The 16,730-nt window shown below is 39.2% G+C and overlaps 1 protein-coding gene across 1 annotated transcript in view; it reads right to left on the reverse strand.

Moving 5' to 3' along the window:
• The window catches only part of SDHAF3 (succinate dehydrogenase complex assembly factor 3), a 68,789-nt gene extending 67,271 nt beyond the window's left edge, over nucleotides 1–1,518 (reverse strand). The window contains exon 1 of the mRNA XM_004045798.4: nucleotides 285–1,518. Within this exon, the coding sequence (XP_004045846.1) occupies nucleotides 285–458 (174 nt within the window). The 5' untranslated portion in view covers nucleotides 459–1,518. The remainder of the gene's footprint in view (nucleotides 1–284) is intronic.
• Between the last annotated feature and the right edge of the window lie 15,212 nt (nucleotides 1,519–16,730).

Consider the following 16,730-nt stretch of genomic DNA (forward strand, 5'->3'; position numbering starts at 1 on the left):
CGACGACTTGCTCATTTTTGTGACCTCCTACCCTCACCCTTCGAGCACCTGGCATCTGCAGGAGCTCAAAAGTTGAACTGAACTGGGGACGCTGAAGTAATAGGATCTGCTCTAGTGAGAAGCCCGTGGGAGAAACTTTGGAAAGTGTTACCTGAACAGCATTACGCTAATTCAAACAGAACAGGTTGCTGCTCTGTTTAACCCCGCATGGGGGACTGGAACTAGAAACCTGGACACCGAGGAACCCCAAAGATCTTGGGCAAAGAAAAGGGAGCGTCACTTGCCTCCCATTCCTGCAAGAAACGCTGTGCCTCGTCAGAACCAACGGTCTTATGTCTCCTAAATTCGTCTTTCACGTACTGGTCGCCCAGGGATTTGAGGTCCGGGGGCAGAACACGGTGCAGCTGCAAGACGCGCTTGTACAATGCCCGGACTCGAGAAACGTGCCGCCCCGGCATAGCGCCCCACGCCGACCGCCGACTGCGCCTGCGCAGAGGGACGGCGCGTTCCCGCCCTTCTGCGAACTTGCGTATTAGTGAACCGGAAGGCAGACGAAAGAGGGCGCGCGACCTCTATCCGGTTTGGTCCCTTGCAGAATCAGGTCCTCCCGGAAACCCAAGCTCCGCTGCGGGCGGAAAACGGGTCGATCCTTCTCTAGGAGGGGCGTGGCCCTCGTGGAGTCGCGCCTGCGCCTCGTAGTGGCTTCTTCTGGCCTGCGTCCTGACGACACAGGCCTTCAAAGAGAGAGGTGTATGGTGGGCCGTTGTCACTTCTCAGTCCCACTCCACTGTCTTTTTCATTCAACTTCGTTTCTGTCCTCCTACCAAAGGCCTGAGAAAAGCTTCGTTGAAATCGGGCTCCTCCGGGAATCCTTCCATGGTTCCCAACCCATTTGAGGCATTTAGAGTATTACTGCACCCTGCTTTAGGGATGAGAGTGAGATTAATCTCGCCATCCACTAGCTCACCAACCCACGCTCTTTGCACAGCGCTGTTCTCCCAATTTATACTCTGGGCATGGGCTCTTCCTTGCAAACAACCCAAGTGAGCCCAGAGCTGGCGGACTCCTTAGCCGAAGTCAAGTTGGCTGCAGAAGGATCCTTGGGAAGAGTTTTAAACGTATTGTTTCCAGGGCCACGACCCTGGAGATTCTGGTTAAATAGTCTAGGATAAGAACGATGAATCTAGAAATTTACAAAGCTATATCTTTTGCGAAGGTAATACTGAGAGTAGAACTGGTTTCCAAAGCTGGCAGCTCCTTGTGTTGTCCTTTCCTGTCACACGTTTGGTTCTTCAGCAAATCCTGATGGCGTCACCAACAAAAATGCAGAAATCAACCATTTCGCCCCATGTACTCTACCGCAATCTCTCTCCACTGGATATTGTGTTGGCTTCCATATCTGTGTTCAGCTTCTGGCCATGACCAACTTTGGTCATGCTCCAACATAATTTAAATTAAATTTGGCCTAAAATTTCCTCCCTACTCTGAGTTGCTGTGTAGGGAACTGCAACCTAACTTAGTATGTAAATAAACTGCAACTGAGAGTATATTCTTGTGACAAGTAGCTGAGCTTCAGCCAATCACAGGCTGCCAACTGATCAGACTATGTGCATATAAGGCAAATACTTCATAATGTCCTGCCCAAATAAGACTAGCCCAACTGTAAGCAATCAAGCTGTTTCTGTGGGGCACTTCCTTTTTCTGTCTATAAATACTGCCTGCCCATAGTGCTGGGTAGAGCTCTCTGAACCTCTCCCTGTTAAGTGCTGCTGCCTGATGAATGCCTCATAAATCGTGTGTGTGTGTGCACGTGCGCTCGTGCAAATAAACTTTATTAGATTTAACTTGTTTAAAGTTTTTAACAATCTAAACTGTAAATCAGATCATTTCACTCCTCTGCTCAACAAAAGCCTCCAGGGATTTTCATCAGAGTAAAGCCCAGTCTCTAGCCCTTAAAAGTTTAAATTTTCTCCTATTGCTTTCTCCCTAGTTAGCCAGTTGCAGCCACACTGGCCTCCTAGCTCTTAGTTCATCTTTTAAAAAGCCAGGTACACTCCCAACTGAGGCCTTGGCACTTGCTGTCCCGTCTACTTGGAATGCTTTGCCAAATGTATCTTCCTGGCTAACACTTTTATTTCACTCAGCGCATTACTTCAGGTCCCCTTCTAATGAGACCCTCCCTGGCAACCCTATTTGAAACCCTGCTTGAAGTTGCAACCTCACCAAACCAAGAATTTCTTATGCTCCTCCTCTGCTTTGTTTCTCTCTATATTACTTACATAATTTACTCATGTGCTTATTCTCCATTTATTATCCCCCAACTAGAGTACAAATTCTATGGGGGCAGGGATTTTGTGATTTGTTAGTGACCTGCACTAGGTCTGTAGTAAGCACTCAATAAATATCTGTTGAATTAATGTGTGAAACTCACTAACGGTGTCAGATGCCTCATATTCCTGCTGGTGAAGAAGAGGCAGAAATGTTGAAATTTGTGTGACTGTCTCACAGACCCCAGATTTCTTTCTGTGCAAAAACTTTCTGAAAGAAAAACAAGACACACTCAGCTACTGAAGGCAGGTACTTACTCATTTTAGTATCCTTTTCAGGGCCCACCACAGTGCCACACAAATAGTAAGCACTTCAGTATTTATTGCCTTGAATAGAGCTTCTCCTTTTACTTAAATTTAGGGAAAATAATGTGTTTTAAAAAACACAGAACTTTTTAAAAATGGATTTAATTTGGTATTATGACAAACTGCATTAATGGCAAGGATTGAATGGCAGCGTGGTTATTTTGCTTCAGGAAATTTTTTTCTAACCATACTTCATCTGTTAATATCCCTGTAAAATTGAAAATTGATTTCTTGTCCCCGTTTGTTTTTTTCTGGTTTCCTTTGGAGTTAAAGAACATGTGTAATAAACACCTCTTTCAAGAGCCAACACTCTTATAAAAATGTGAGAAAACATTCTGCCAATGAATTAATTAAAAAATAAAGGAATTAATTGAGCCTAAAGAGAGTAGAAAGGGTCCACAGAGCATTGGAGAATCAATGCTCAAAAATGGCAGATGATGGGTGAAAGAGAAGCCAAGACATAGTGGTGTGGTTAGGCCTTGAGAAGTGGAATCAAGCAATAACAGTGAGAATAATGACAGTTAACCTTTATTTTATTTTTTTTACAACAAGCTGGACAGTGAGCTATGTTTTGAGGACAAAACTTTTCTCTGTTTCCCTGACCAATTTAGGCTGATCAGTGTTCCTCTTGTGGTAAAAATAGCCATGAACTGAAAATAAAATCACACATATTTCTGGCCACCAATCTAGATCACTACACTTCATGCAGACCTTTCCTTTATCCTTCCTTCATGTGTTTCTTTTTCTTATATGTTACTCTGCAAGTGATTTAACCGCTCTGTGCCCAGATTTTCTCACTTGTAAATGAGCTGGGTTAGGTAATTTGCAGTACTTTCCAACTTTACTAATCTCTAACCATGACTTCTCTCAGATTCCCTCCAAAATTTTTTGTAAAGTGAAAGAGAACATATATCCACTCTTAAATAATTGCTTTAAAAATTTTTTGTTTAGAAAAACGTGGGGTAAATGCCTTAAAATTGTATATGGAACACATCACCTAAGCCTTTCAGGGCACACAAAATATAATAACCACCTATAGCCATAGGGATGATCAACACAGCAACTGCACTATTCAGTGTACTGCTTCTGTGGACTACCTCACACACAGCTAGAAATGGAAGGAGGCAGCTAGGGACAATTTTTGGCAAGCAGATAGAGAATTTTGAGGTCAAAAGAGATGGAGAGAATTGGTAAATGAGGAAAAATAAATTAAAGGAGAAGAAATACCTGTATGGAGTGTACTGAATTTTCACTTTGTATTATACTCTAGTCTTTACTAAAATGTTGAAAATAAGACTTGCTTGCAAATAATGCTAAAGCATTTTTCTCTCAAACGGAAGTGAGAAAGGAGTGGGGAGGGGGAGAACTGATGACAAAAGATTTGGAAGCTGCTTTACATCATTAGATAAGAAAACAACGTTTTTACAGTCTTGAATTCAGTTGCACAAGTGGCTCAGTTTTCAAATTATAGTTGCTCAAATTTCAAGTTCTAAATTACTGAGAACAATGAAAAGTCTGGGACAAGATACATCTTCAACCCAAACAGCTCTCACATGCTTAGAGGCCTAGAGAGATGTACAAACCTGATCTGGCCATTGCGACTACCCGTGGTCCCCCAAAACAACACCAGAAATTGTCTTTCATTTCCCACCTTACCTTGGAGTCTCAAAGTTAGGTACATCATTGTGTGACGATGAAAACTGTAAAAAGAAAAGAATTCTTTAACGTTTTTAAATGGTATCTGATATGTCTAATTATTGAAATGCAATGGTAAGATAGCAGATAGTCTTAAAACCAAAATTTCAAGCTTAAACATACTGTTCAAGGAATTAGAAAAGCAAATACATTCATGGAAAGTCCATTCTCTGAAAGTCAATTTAGAAAGCATAATAGTCTTTAGCATTTTTCTGAATTTCTGAAACATGTTACATAAAAAATATCAAAGAGACGGGAGGCTGAGGCAGGAGAATGGCGTGAAACCGGGAGGCGGAACTTGCAGTGAGCCGAGATTGCGCCACTGCACTCCAGCTTGGGTGACAGAGCGAGATTCTGTCTCAAAACAAAAAAAAAATCAAAGAGAAACTTAATGTGTTTGTATCTGGAGAGAAAAAGCAAACCATAAGGAATGTTTTTAAATGTTTATAATTGTTGATTACTGAGAACAGAAAATCAACCGAAAGTCCAAATAAAATGTTATATTTTATAATTTAAAGTATTAATGATATACTATAAGATCTAAGGAGAAAAAAATGACAATTGTTCATAAGCTGAAAAACATTTGACAAATTCAACACCCATTCCTGATTTTAAAATAATAATAATAGCCGGGTGTGGTGGCTCACGCCTGTAATCCCAGCACTTTGGGAGGCCGAGGTGGGTGGATCATGATGTCAGGAGTTCGAGACCATCCTGGCTAACACAGTGAAACCCCGTCTTTACTAAAAATACAAAAAATTAGCCAGGTGTGGTGGCGGGCGCCTGTAGTCCCAGCTACTGGGGAGGCTGAGGCAGGAGAATCACTTGAACCTGGGAGGCGGAGGTTGCAGTGAGCCAAGAGCACGCCACTGCCCTCCATCCTGGGCGACAGAGCCAGACTCCGTCTCCAAAATAATAATAATAATAATAAAATAGAAATCAATGAATTCTGCAACACAAAAGCCAGCATCTTAGTTGATAGAAAAACATCTGACAAAGTAGGCAAAATTTTGTGTAAAAAGGGAAAAAAATGCACATACAGCTGACCCTTAAAGAATGCAAGGGTTAGGGATGACAGTTAAAAATTCATATATAACTTCTGACTCCCCAAAAACATAACTACTGTGCAAAAAGGATAAACTAAAAACTGCATTATCTTGTTCAGTTGATTATATTATTCAAATTTTCTATACTTTCTCTTTTTTTTGCCTCCTCGATCTTTCCATTTCAGTAAGTAGAGCTTAGGATTCACCCACTATTGATCAGAAGCCTTATAATTAGGTAAACAGTTGATTAACACATATTGTATGTTTATTATATACTGTGTTCTTATGATAAAGTAAGATACAGAAAAGAAAATGTTAAGAAAATCATAAGGAAGAGAAAACATATTTACAGTACTGTACTATATTTATCAATGCCATAAGTTTATGTCATCTGTTTCCAAGATGAATTGTATGTCAGAAATGGCTGGCAACCATAAGTGCAGACCTCAATCTATGGTATATATCAAGCAATTTAACTTTTTCTTTTAATGTCACGACTTTTTTCTGCTTCTTGGGAGCACTTCCGGCATTGCTAGTGGCACTTCATGTGGGTCCCTTGGTGTTATTCAAGGTTTCCTGTATTGCACTGGATGCAATAAAAAATATGCAAGAACTGTGACAGATCTCTTTTTACTGGGATATGTGGTTTACTGGAGAGATGAACTGTTCACGCAGAGATTATTAGCATCACACAGTGCTTTATTGTTTTTTGTTTTTGTTTTTTGAGACGGAATCTCCCTCTGTCGCCCAGGCTGGAGTGCAATGGCGCGATCTTGGCTCACTGCAACCTCCGCCTCCCGGGTTCAAGCCATTCTTCTGCCTCAGCCTCCCCAGTAGCTGGGACTACAGGCGCGTGCCACCACCACACCCGGCTAATTTTTGTATTTTTAGTAGAGACGGGGTTTCACCATGTTATCCAGGATGGTCTCGATCTCCTGACTGTGTGATCTGCCTGCCTCGGCCTCCCAAAATGCTGGGATTACAGGCGTGAGCCACTGCCCCTGGACGTAGCATTACACAGTGTTTTAAGCAGATACTTGCAAACCTGAGCTCACCGAAATAGCAACAGGAGGTGGCTATGAAATTATTACAGTAGAACAGTATGAACCACCATTAGTTTTATGCAGTTATGATTTAATACCACACCTTTATGTTTGTTTACATTTCTCTCTACTGGGAATGACCCCATATACAGTTTGTTCGTATGTGTAAGTTTTGATAAATTTTAGCTGTTTATAATAGATTTGGGTATATTTTATGGTAACAAATGATAAAAATAAACTAGTATCTGCATTGTATTTTATGAATTTATGACATACCTCACATTTTCTTAATTTTTTTATATTTTTAGGCTATGCAGTTTGTGAGTTTTGTCAAACTGTCACAAATCTCCAAAAAATTTTCAATGTATTTTTTTTAAATCCACATATAAGTGGACCCGTGCAGTTCAAACTCATGTTGTTCAAGGGTCAACCGTATTTCCTTAGTTGTGCAAAAAGAATAAACTAAAAACTGCGTTATCTGGTTCAGTTGATTATATTATTCAAATTTTCTATACTTTCTCTTTTTTTTTTTGACTCCTCAATCTTTCCATTTCAGTAAGTAGAGCTTTGGATTCACCCAGTATGATTGTGGATTTGTCAGTTTCTCCACATGAGTGTATTTGTTTTTGGTTTGTGGTTTTGGGAGCTATGTTGTTAGACACATTGAGACTTATGATTGTTATACTTTCTTATACCTTTCAATAACATGAAGTAGTTCAAGTTCCTTTCAGTATTTTTGTCATAAATTGTATTTTATCTGGCCAGGCATGGTGGCTCACACCTGTAATCCCAGCACTTTGGGAGGCCAAAGGGGGCAGATCACGAGGTCAGGAGTTCGAGACCAGCCTGGCCAACATGGTGAAACCCCATCTCTACTAAAAATACAAAAAATTAGCCGGGCATGGTGGCACACACCTGTAATTCCAACTACTCAGGAGGGTGAGGCAGGGGAATCACTTGAACCCAGGAGATGGAGGTTACAGTGAGCCAAGATCGTGACACTGCACTCCAGCCTGGATGACAGAGCGAGACTCAATCTCAAACAAACAAAAAATTCTTTTTTATCTGATATTAATATAGTTATAATTGCTTTTGTTTTGCTAACATTTGCTTCAAGTGTCTTTTTATGTTCAACCATTACATGTCATTTTGTTTTTCTCCTCTTTGTTATAACTGGGTTTTATGCAGTCTCTCAGTTGATCAATTTAGCCTATTATTGTGTTTCATGGTCTGTTTGAACTACTCCCTGCTGTCATATTTTGTGTTTTCTACTAACCACAATTTCCAGATTTTTTTGACTGTATTGCCTTTTATTGAACTACCAGTTGGAAACTTTTAAATTCTATTTCTTTTTTTTTTTTTTTTTCTGTGAGACAGAGTCTCGCTCTGTCGCCCAGGCTGGAGCACAGTGGTGCAACCTCGGCTCACTGCAAGCTCCGCCTTCCAGGTTCATGCCATTCTCCTACCTCAGCCTCCCGAGTAGCTGGGACTACAGGTGCCTGCCACCACCCCCGGCTAATTTTTTTGTATTTTTAGTAGAGATGGGGTTTCAGCGTTGTTAGCCAGGATGGTCTCAATCTCCTGACCTTGTGATCCACCCGCCTCGGCCTCCCAGGGTGCTGGGATTACAGGTGTTAGCCACCGCGCCTGGCCTTTTAAATTCTATTTCTGTTGTTCTAGTCATCACCCTTGCATTTTCAACATGTATGCATAATATCGTATTGTTCAAACAATATCTAAGGTTAATCAGTTCCTATATGCTCCTCCAAATAAGACAGGAACATTAGCATGATTTTATTTCCCTCCCTGCCTGTCCTCTGCAATGTCCTATATTGATGTCTATTCCAATTGTAGGTTCAGATTATTGTTCAAATTTAGTTTCCCTATTCTTAGTTAGTGATACACTATCCTCTGTTCTCATCCTGTTCTGCTTGCTCTGTTAACTGTTTCCTGAGGTATAAGTACTTATATTTGTTGAGTTCATTGTATTTCCTGGTATTGGCTTTCCACAAATATGAACAATTCTGACTAGGTACTTACTTTTGTATTTCAGATGCCCAGTTAGTGTGTCTCTTCTCTCAAAGGAAAGACAAGACAGGCTACCAAGGATTGTATGTCTATCAATTTTCAGTAAGAGTAAGGGAGTAGAGACAATGTGCCACTAGGATATCTTGCCAGTCTGAGTATCTTAGTGGGTATCTTAGTCTTACACTTGTGGAAATTCCTGCCCTCTTGTGCGCCCTTGTTATCCACTTAAGGGCACATTCTTATCTCTCTGATCCAATCTCCCATACCCACTGCCTTCACCTGGAGGCAGCCACCTGGCTGCTCCTACTGTGGTACCCTGACTAATCACCCTGTTTGCTGCCAAGACCCTCCCTGCTCATAGTGTTTATCTCTTCCAGGTGTGGTACATTCTGGGAATCACTCTTACCTGCTTCTAGCAGTACTCATGTACTCACCTTTTGGGCTGAGCTTTCTTTTTCAATGAGAGCTACTCTCCATCACCCAGGGAATCTTCACAGTTTCTGAAGTTTCAATACTTACAGTACTGTTATTTCTGGTAAGATTATGAATGTAGTTCCCAATTTTGAACAACACATTATCTCTTTTACATATAAACAGATATTTTACATAACTTGTTTAAAAACTTTAAAACAGAATTCATATTACTATTAAATTATTAATATTAAATTCCCCATCTTTTCCAATCCAGTTACAGCTTTTTAAAATATATGTTATCTCATTTCTAAAGATTAGTAGGAATGGGAGGTTGGGGTGTGTTTCCAGTCTATTATTTTAACATTTGAAGAATGATATATTATTTTCAGTTGTAAAAAAAAAATGAAATGTAAATGTCCAACACCAAGGAATTAATTAAATTATGATATAGCCATATAATAGAATATTAAATATGCTTTTAAAAATGATGTTAAGTATGATATTTTAATGACAAAACACATCAAATTATTGTTAATAATAAAGAGTAGGATACAAATATATATAATATATATGATTTTAGTCATTTTTTAAAAATAGAAACTCTAGAAGCAAACATGCTAAAATACTTACTGGTAAGATTATGAATGTAGTTCCCAGTTTTGAACAATAAGTTATATCTCTTTTACATGTAAAAAGATATTTTACATTACTGGCTTAAAAACTGTTGAAAACAAAGAATTCATATTACTTTCAAGTTTCCATAAAAATCTTGACAAAAGCTGATCAAAAATTAGATGATATCGCAAAGAAAAATTTAAACGCATTTTTTTAAAACAAGGAATTTTATAGATCTTATTCTCTGACCATAATGCACAAAATTAGAAAATCATAATACTTACTATGTAGCCACAAAAATTAAAACAACACAAAAGTACAACCACTCAAAAATTCTAAAGCATCCTTATACATACATCTTAGAACAAAGAAAGGAACATAAAAACAGAATATTTAGAAAATATTAAAAAGATACTTAAGGGCTGGGAACAACACAGAACAAAATGGATTATATTTCAAATTGTGTGATCATATACTCAGGCACTCATCTAGGAAGACATTATAGACGAGTGGAATCTAAGCTGTGCCTTGAATAATGATATCATATAGACAGGTTAAGAAAAGACCTGAGGTTTTTCAAAAGAGAAAAACAACATGAAAAGCAACACTGAGCTTGTGTTGTTAGAACAGTGAAGAAACCAAACTGATTAGAATAATGAATAGCCTATTGTAGGCAGAATTAGAAAACAGTCCTTTAAAAAATAGGAATATTTGTTTGGATCTAAAAAGAATTATATATGTATAATATATAGTATTATATAATTACATATCTTTATATATTTATTAACGTATAATTTTACAGGTGGTAAAATGGGCCAGAGAAGTTAAGTGACATCCTAAGTTGAATGGGTGTCGATTATGAAACTGGTCCAATTGTCCCATAAAATTGATGTTTATGGTTTCTTTTGAATAAACATAGAAATTGACCCTCCCAAGACTTTTTTAGTTATTCCCTATATTGTTTAAGGGATAATGGCAAGAAAAAAATATCTGGGAGATTCTTAAGACTTAAGAAAGTTACATTTTTCTTATCTGAGTTACTTTCTCAGGAAACCAAACATCAGGCCTTCCACATAGTATCAAGGAACTGAAACTTACTAAATCACTGCATTTGGACAATGAGATGCCAGATCCCTTAGCCATTATTATTGCCTAACTGACCACCTGCTTCCTGTTGACCAATTCCTCTTCCTTACCCCTCCCTAATTCCTGTTTTCCCACACATAGTTACTTTTCTTTCCTGGTATATAAACTTTCAATTTTAGTTGGTCAGGGAGATGAACGGAGATGGATTTGAGACTGATCTCCGATCTCCTCAGCTATAGCACCTGAATAAAGCCTTCTTCCCTGGCAATAGTCTGTCTCAGTGATTGGCTTCCTGTGTGGTGAGCAGCAGGACCTAGACTGAATCCCTGGAGTTTCAATACCAATTATATAAAGTCTTAAAAGGCACACAAAGTAGTTCACCATTTACAGAGTAGGAAATGAGGAGTTACTGGGAGATGTGAGTCAAGAGAATTGGTGAAAGCAGTCTTTTAAAAACAATCTGGCAGCCATGTGCAAAATAGACTATTGAATGAATAAATACCTTCATTTAAACAAAGGGCCTTGCATGAATCCACGATGACAACATGCCTGTTTGATTAACTCAACTGTCTGCACTTGAGCCAAAGAAGACAGCAAGAGATTTCCAGGAGTTCATAACACATAGAGGCAGGCAGAGCTGTGGGAGCATGGGCATGAGACTATGAAGGACATTGGATTTAAGGACTGACCGGATATGAGGAAATGGAAAAAAGGCTGAATCTAAGAGGTTTTCATGTTTTCCTTTGTGGATGTATAATTGAAGACAGAAAGTCCGGAGAGAAAACTGCTTGTGGAAATGCATTTTATTTTAATCACACTGAGTTTGAATGGGGCAGGCTACCCTACATGATGCATTGAAAATTTACCTAATAGTGTCAGTGCAGTTCCTTTAATCGTCTAAGTCAGTGGCTCTCAACATCTGCTGTATATTACATTCACCTGTGAAACTGGTAAAAAAAAAAAAAAAAAAAAATACTGTTTCTTAGGCCTCATTCTAAACTGCTTGAATGAGGCCTCAATTCAAATCTCCAAGGGTGGGCTGAGACATTGATATTGCTTAGAAGCTCCGGGCAAGGTGATTCTAATGTGCAGCCAGGATTCAGAACCAGTGATCTAAATTCCCATCTTGGAGACATTTGAGTTCTGGGAAAGTACACAAGATATTACGGCACTGTGTTAAAAACTAATTATTAAATGTTCAGCCTTTTCTGTACTAAAGAGTCCTTGCAACAATGGGGGAAAATATTGTTATATAGTTAAGAATATTTTAAACCGTAAAAGTGAAACTTCTCTCTGAGGAGGAGAATGTAAAGTGAAAACAGTAAAAACATAACTTTGAGTTATATCCGCATTTATAAAGTAGGGGGAGGTGATTATAATGTCATGATCTGAAGAGCACACCCCAGAATCTTTCCACATGCCATATCCGCAATACCACATGTTTCTCCAGGAAAATGATTTAACTTTTCGAGATAACTAATGAACATTTGGAATACAGCTTACTTATACAATCATCTCTTGATATATATGGGGAATTGGTTCCAGTGCTTCTCCTCTGCTCCCCAGGTACCAAAATCTGCAGATGCTCAAGTATATGATAAAAAATGGCATAGTTATTTGCAAATAACCTATACACATCCTCCCGTATACCTTAAATAATCTCTAGATTACTTACAATACCTAATACAATATAAATAGTTGTTATACTATATTGTTTAGGGAATAATGACAAAGAAAAGTCTGTATATGTCAGTACAGGTGCAATTGTTTTTCTGAACATTTTTGACCCTGAGTTGGTTAAATCTGTGATGCAGAACGCATGGATATGAAGGGCTGACTGTACAATGTTGGCACTCTTAATAAAGATCCATAAAATCTCCATTATCTATATCTTCTTCCTTCCTACTCTCCTTCAACCCAAACCTTCCACCAGAACTCTTGATTATATCCCAACTCTTCTGAGTGTCTTCATAACCCCTTGTTCTTTCTCTCACAGGCATTTTCAATTATTTTCTTCATGATATTATTTCATTGAGCTCACAAACACGAGAATACTTCAGGTTAAAAGAAAATCTCTCTATTCTGCCTCCCCTTTAAGCGACCATCCTGTTACTCTGCTTTTTTTCATTGACTTGAAAATATACATTCCTATTCCCACTTTCTCCATCTCCATACCCATTCCTCATTTAAGCCCCTGCCTCCTCTTTTTTTTGAGACTGAGTCTGGCTTTGTCACCCAGGCTGGAGTGCAGTTGTGTGATATTGGCTCACTGCAACCTCCACCTCCCCAGGTTCAAGCGATTCTCCTGCCTCAGCCTCCCAAGTAGCTGGGATTGCAGGCTAATTTTTGTATTTTTAGTAGAGACGGGGTTTCACCATATTGGCCAGGCTGGTCCTGAACTCCTGACCTCAAGTGATCCACCCGCCTCGGCCTCCCAGTGTTGGGATTACAGGCCTTGAGCCACCACACCCAGTCCATTTGACCCCTTTTAAACTGGCGTCGGCCTCACTATTCTTCTGAAATCTCTTTCTTCAAAGTCACTAGTCATTTGCTTCTGTTCACACTCCTACCCCCTCCTGACTTCCTAGAAGCCTTTGCATCTTTGCCTTCCACACATTTGTGCTGCCCAGGCGATCCCACCTTCAGGACCCCACTCCCTCTGTCTCCTTAACTGGCTGTAGTTCTTCCAGCCCACAAATGTGAACACGTTCGAAGGCTCAATCCAAACATGACTCCCTGTCAGCGCTCTTGTCCCGGCCAGCTGTCCCCAGCAATTACTGATGCTCTGCTGCCCCCGCCTGGCCAAGCCCATTCTAACCACTTCAAAGGCCTCACTGGACCCTTATCTGGAAAACCGCCAGCATAAGCTTCTCAAAAAGCCGTTCCAAGCCTCATGCACACACCTCTGACCTCTCCACAGTTAGAGTCTTGCTCTCTATATAACCACAGGGTAAGTCCAAACTGGGTGTCCTGTCATCCTTTCAGAGTCTCTGTTCAAGCTAAACTCATCAGTTTTCTCCAAAGACTTTTCTCTCTCCACGCATCTGTGACATCTTTCCTTCTCTTGATACATGTTATTGTCGAGGAATCCTTGTTTTGACGCTACTTTTGTAAATCAGTTGCTTTTTCTCCTTGCCATTGCCCCACCTGCCTAGACTCTGTATCTCTCAGTTGAAGGATTGCAACAGTCTTCTAATTGCATTTCCTTTCTTTAGTTTTTTTTTCTACCTCCAATTAATAGGACATAACATATTCAAATTGATCTTTTTAAAACACGGCTTCACTCAGGTGTCTCCCACAGCCCACCATCTTCCAAAGCTTTCCCACTGTCCTCAGAGTACAACCTGTGCCCCCAGGATATAAAGTCACATTGTAATCAAAGGCAACTGGCAGCCACACTATTACTAACTCACTTTTTCATAGCACTGTACTTTCATAGTACATAGCACTCTTAAAATTGAAGGAAAAAAATCTAAATAATTCAGACAAAGATATCAACTTCATAAGGCCATTGTCATTTAACCTACAGAAAGCAAAAGTCAGTAAATATATAAACAAATGCAAAAAAATTGACAAGGGACATTATCTCCCTTCTCTCTGTCCTCCTCAAATTAGAATGAATTTACAGTATCTATTCTGTTTTGTTGTTGTTGTTTATTTCAATAGTTTTGGGGGAACAAATGGTGTTTGGTTGCACAGAAAAGTTCTTTAGTGGTGATTTCTGAGATTTGGCGCACCCATCACCCAAGCAGTGTACACTGTACGCAACGTGTAGTCTTTTATCCCTCACCCTCCTCCCACCCCTCCGCTCAAATACCCAAAGTCCATTATATCATTCTTATGCCTTTGCATCCTCATAGCTTAGCTCTCACTTATAAGTAAGAACATATGATGTTTGGTTTTCCATTCCTGAGTTACTTCACTTAGATAATGATCACCAACTCCATCCAAGTTGCTGCGAATGCCATTATTTTGTTCCTTTTTATGGCTGAGTAGTATTCCATGGAATACTATATATTCCATGGAATACTATATATTCCATGGAATACTATATATTCCATGGAATACTATATATTCCATGGAATACTATATATTCCATGGAATACTATATATTCCATGGAATACTATATATTCCATGGAATACTATATATGTTATGTCCTATTAATTGGAGGTAGAAAAAAACTAAAGAAAGGAAATGCAATTAGAAGACTGTTGCAATCCTTTAACTGAGAGATACAGAGTCTAAGCAGGTGGTGCAATGGCAAGGAGAAAAAGCAACTGATTTACAAACGAAGTGTCAAAACAAGGATTCCTCGACAATGACATATATCAAGAGAAAGAAATATGTCACAGATACATGAAGAGAGAAAAGTCTTTGGAGAAAACTGATGTCATTTATATATATATATATATATATATAACATATATATATATAATATAATACCGTGATGTGTGTGTGTGTGTGTATATATATATATATATATATATATATATATATATATATATATACACTACGGTTTCTTTATCCACTCATTGATTGAAGGGCATTTGGGCTGGTTCTATATTTTTGCAACTGCAGATTGTGCTGCTATAAACATGCATGAGCAAGTGTCTTTTTTGGATGATGACTTCTGTTCCTCTGGGTAGATACTCAGTAGTAGGATTGCTGGATCAAGTGGTAGTTCTACTTTTAGTTCTTTAAGGACTCCCCATACTGTTTTCCATAGGGGTTGTACTAGTTCACAGTCCCAACAGCAATGTAAAAGTGCTCCTTTTTACTACATCCATGCCAACATCTATGGCCATTCTTGCAGAAGTAAGGTGGTTTTGCACTGCAGTTTCGATTTGCATTTCCCTGATCATTAGTGATGTTGAGCATTTTTTCATGTTTGTTGGCCATTTGTATATCTTCTTTTGAGAATTGTCTATTCATGTCCTTTGCCCACTTTTTGATGGGGTTATTTGTTTTTTTCTTCTGGATTTTTTTGAATTCCTTGTAGATTCTGGATATGAGTCTTTTACCAGATACATAGCTGGCAAAGATACTCTTCCACTCTGTGGGCTGTCTGTTTGCTGATTATTTCTTTTACTGTGCAGAAGCCTTTTAGTTTAATTAGGTACCATCTATTTGTTTTTGTTGCATTTGCTTTTGGTCATGAAGTCTTGGTCATGAAGTCTTCGCCTAAGTCAATATCTAGAATTGTTTTTCTGATGTTATCTTTTAGAATTTTTATGGTTTCAGGTCTTAGATTTAAGTCTTTGATCCATTTTGAGCTGATTTTTGTATAAGGTGAGAGATGAGGATCCAGCTTCCTTCTTCTACATGTGGCTTGCCAATTACCCCAACACCATTTGTTTAATACAGTGTCTTTTCCCCACTTTATGTTTTTGTTTGCTTTGTTAAAGGGCAGTTGTCGGCCGGGTGTGGTGGCTCATGCCTGTAATCCCAGCGCTTTGGGAGGCCGAGGCGGGCAGATCACGAGGTCAGGAGATCGAGACCATCCTGGCTAACACAGTGAAACCCCGTCTCTACTAAAAATACAAAAAATTAGCTAGGTGTGGTGGCGGGCGCTTGTAGTCCCAGTTACTTGGGAGGCTGAGGCAGGAGAATGGCATGAATCTGGGAGGTGGAGCTTGCAGTGAGCCGAGATCGCACCACTGCACTCCAGCCTTGGCGACAGAGCAAGACCCTGTCTTGAAAAAAAAAAAAAAAAAAAAAAGGTCAGTTGTCTATAAGTATTTGGCTTTGTTTCTGGGTTCTGTAGTCTGTTCCACTGGTCTATGTGCCTATTTTTATACCAGTACCTTGCTTTTTTGGTAACTATAGCCTTGTAGTATAGTTTGAAGTTGGGTAATGTGATGCCTCCAGATTTGTTCTTGCTTAGTCTTGCTTTGGCTATGCAGGCTCTTTTTTGGTTCCATATGAATTTTAGGAACGTCTTTTCTAGTTCGATGAGGAATGATGATGGTATTTTGATGGGAATTGCATTGAATTTGTAGATTGCTTTTGGCAGTATGACCATTTTCACAATATTGATTCTACCCATCTATGAGCATGGGATGTGTTTCTATTTGTGCCATCTATGATTTCTTTCAGCAGTGTTTTATAGTTTTCCTTTCAGAGATCTTTTATCTCCCCGGTTAGGTATATTCCTAAATATTTCTTTTT

This window comes from Gorilla gorilla, chromosome 6 (genome assembly GCF_029281585.2).
Source record: "Gorilla gorilla gorilla isolate KB3781 chromosome 6, NHGRI_mGorGor1-v2.1_pri, whole genome shotgun sequence".
Lineage (NCBI taxonomy): Eukaryota > Metazoa > Chordata > Mammalia > Primates > Hominidae > Gorilla > Gorilla gorilla.